At 43.9% G+C, this 3,046-nt stretch overlaps 1 protein-coding gene across 1 annotated transcript in view; it reads left to right on the forward strand.

Annotated features, from left to right (window-relative positions):
• LOC307241183 (extracellular matrix protein 2) overlaps positions 1-3,046 on the forward strand; it is a gene marked incomplete at both ends in the record, with an annotated part of 10,914 nt that extends 7,868 nt beyond the window's left edge. The window contains 2 exons of the mRNA XM_080015219.1: positions 1,819-2,145; positions 2,863-3,046. Coding sequence (XP_079871345.1) covers positions 1,819-2,145; positions 2,863-3,046 — 511 coding nt within the window. The remainder of the gene's footprint in view (positions 1-1,818; positions 2,146-2,862) is intronic.

A 3,046-nucleotide genomic window follows, 5' to 3' on the forward strand; every position in this document is an offset into this window, starting at 1 on the left:
TGCGCCGACCCGACAACCACAGGGCCAACACCCGAACACCCCCGCCCCCGTCCCTGACACGAGCCCCAAACCCACAACCACACCTCAAACCAACACACAAAAGTAGCCCATATTTCATTAAATGAATCAACCTTGTTTTTGGATATTGCCGATAGTTTTTCCAGTGGGATGTATTCCATTAATTAATGTTACTATTGGTGAGATTATCTCTTTTTTTCCAAATGAGTAATATTATTTTCTTAGCAATTGTTAAGGCGATCAAAATAGGTTGGTGGTGTTTAAGTGGTGGGTCAGCCGAGGAGACACACTGAGGAGACTGGAATTCTGTGACATAGAAGGATTGATAGCTTCTGGGTGATTTTGTTCCAGAATGTTTGGAGAGGTGGGCAGAGCCAGATGGCATTAAAGTAGTCATTTCTGGCATTAAGGGAACAGTGAGCAAAACCCATTTGGAACATTTTGTGTTTGGTGATATGAGCTCTGTGCAGAATCTTATATTGGATAAGTTGCATTTTGGAATTGTGGGTCATAGAAAAGGTGTTGTTGCCTACAAGCTTCCAGAAGTTTATATCGGTGGAAACAGCAAGGTCATTTTCCCATTCCATGGTTGGTAAAGATAAAGTGTCATCTGTTTTTTATAAAAGTTTGTATATTCTGGAAGAAGGATTTTTTTAAATATCCTTTATGAGTAAGATGTTCAATCATTGGAGGTGGTTGTAGGATGTTGTTGGAGATGATACCACCAGAAAATCCGGGTTGTGCCAGATTGGCGTGAATTTTGTTTGGGGATAGAGTGTAACCACTGGGTTTGTTGAATTTCCACCAGGCTGACAGAGTTGGGATGGTGAATGGGTTTTTAAAGCAATTATGTGTCTTTATAGATTCAGTAAGAAATGGGAGATTAGATATTGATAAATCCTGACATTCTGTTTGTTCAATGTCCCGCCATCCTTAGCCGAAATGTTACTCTGGTTGTAAGCACTTGATTATTAATTCAAGATGGTTTGCCAAATAGTCGTTTCTGAAGTTTGAAATAATGAGGTAAACTAATGAAAAAGTAATTGTTGCGAACAAAACGCTGAGGCATCGGAACATTCTGAAAGTTCGGTTTTCAAAGGGTTTTTTTCTACTCTGCACGAGCTGATACAAAATCCCGGTGTCAGAGAGTCGAGGTGGATCGCAGTGCGGTGTCCGTGTCCCACAAGCCCCGGAGCACGGTAACGAAAGTCGGAACAAACTTTTTAAATGAGGCCTCGTAGGTATAATATGAGTGAAGATTCAGCAGCTGGATTGCTTATTTCTCACTGGGGGTCTAATGGGACCACCACAACTAACCGCCAGCATACAGCCGAAACCCCAAACCACCAAATCACCACTCTCCACCACCACCTGCTCTTCAATCTTACCTCCCCAGAAACTGTTATGTTCTCCCCTGCAGTTACTCCCACCTCCACGTCCCACCACAGTTGATGTGAAAAACCCTCCCACGCCTATGCAAGTTTAAAGGTTAATGATAAAACATGGAGCCTACTCCAAAAAGTCCAAAGAACCCAGCCGGAGCCAGAGGTGGAGAACATCTGATTATTATTTCCAACCTAGAGTGCTTTCAGTCCCTTATAAATAAGAGATCTTAGTTGGGACTGGTCCATTACACAACACTGCCCGAGGTTAGACTTTTTGGTTTGGAGTCTAAATATTTCCCTTCTTTTTACTGTCTTTCTATTAAATTTTTTTTGCAGTTTCTCCACCTGCAGTCACACCTTTTGTCTCGTGAATCGGGTCTTCCTGACTTTGGTCTCTTGGTGTTCTTCTCCTCAGTGCCCTGGAATCATTGGATTTGTCCTACAACCGCCTGGCCTCCGTCCCCATGAACCTTCCTCGTTCGCTCCATCAACTCAAACTACAGCACAACCGCATCAGTCACATTCCCGCCTTCGCGCTCCGCCACTTACGGCCCGGTCTACAGTTGCTCTATCTATCCCATAATGCCTTGAGCAACGGAGACATCGAGCACGTGTCGTTCGTCGGGACGTACCGCTCTCTTACCGAGCTTCAACTTGACAACAACATTCTGGGAGCGGTGCCGCACTGCATTAGGCAGTTTAAGAACCTGCAGGTCTTGAGGCTGGACGGCAACCAGATCAGGTAGGTCTGCAGTAGCTAGAATGAAAGAATGGAACAGAAATCTATCTTGGTAGATGCAATTTGTGCAATACTAACCGGGTTGTCCAGAGACTCAGAATTTGCAGCCTCAAACAAATTGTGTCTGTTATATTTTTGAATAAAGCTCCATAGTCACAATTATCACCACCTAACGCGTGATCTTTATGCTTAGAACAGAACAATCATTGACCTGCCCAAAGAAACTAAATTACCTTGTTCTTATTATCATGTTCAGCAAACAGTATTAATGCACCGAGCTCAATGCAAATGCCAAAGTTAAAATCAATCTCGAAATACACGACATATCAAAGTGAGCAGACTTAAGTGCTCACTAGGGGGAAATCTTTTTAGCTCGATCAGAACCAATCAGAGTCCTAGATTTGGATAAAAAGAAGCTATTGTCATCTCCCTGCATGGAAAACAAGAGTCCAATTAGGGCTCTGCAAGCATAACCCCTGAAAAGTAACCCAACCATCGAGCTTGCATTGGCAAGGTGCCCAGAAATGGTTATTACATAGCGTTTCCAAATTTACTGCTGTTATTTTGTAAGTGGGAATCGATTTCAAGGGAAAGATGCAGAATTCAATGTGAAAGGAAGTACTTGGGGAATAGATTCACCGCGTCACTTCATTATTTTGCGTTCGCACAAGCCGGTGAGAGGGTTACGTAACACAAATCTAATCTGAATTGTTGTTGCAGGACGGTTCAGCAGTGGGAGGTGTGTCACCCTCGTAATTCTGGCTCCAGACTGACCACTGTCCACCTGGAGAACAATCTGCTGGAAGTGGAGAAAATCCCCCCAAAGTCCTTCTCCTGTCTCGCCAGCCCACAGGGAGTCGTCCTCCATCCACAGAGGGGTCAGTCACAGGACACTGAGACATAG

The sequence above is a fragment of the Zeus faber genome, assembly GCF_960531495.2.
Source record: "Zeus faber genome assembly, chromosome: 15".
Taxonomy (NCBI): domain Eukaryota; kingdom Metazoa; phylum Chordata; class Actinopteri; order Zeiformes; family Zeidae; genus Zeus; species Zeus faber.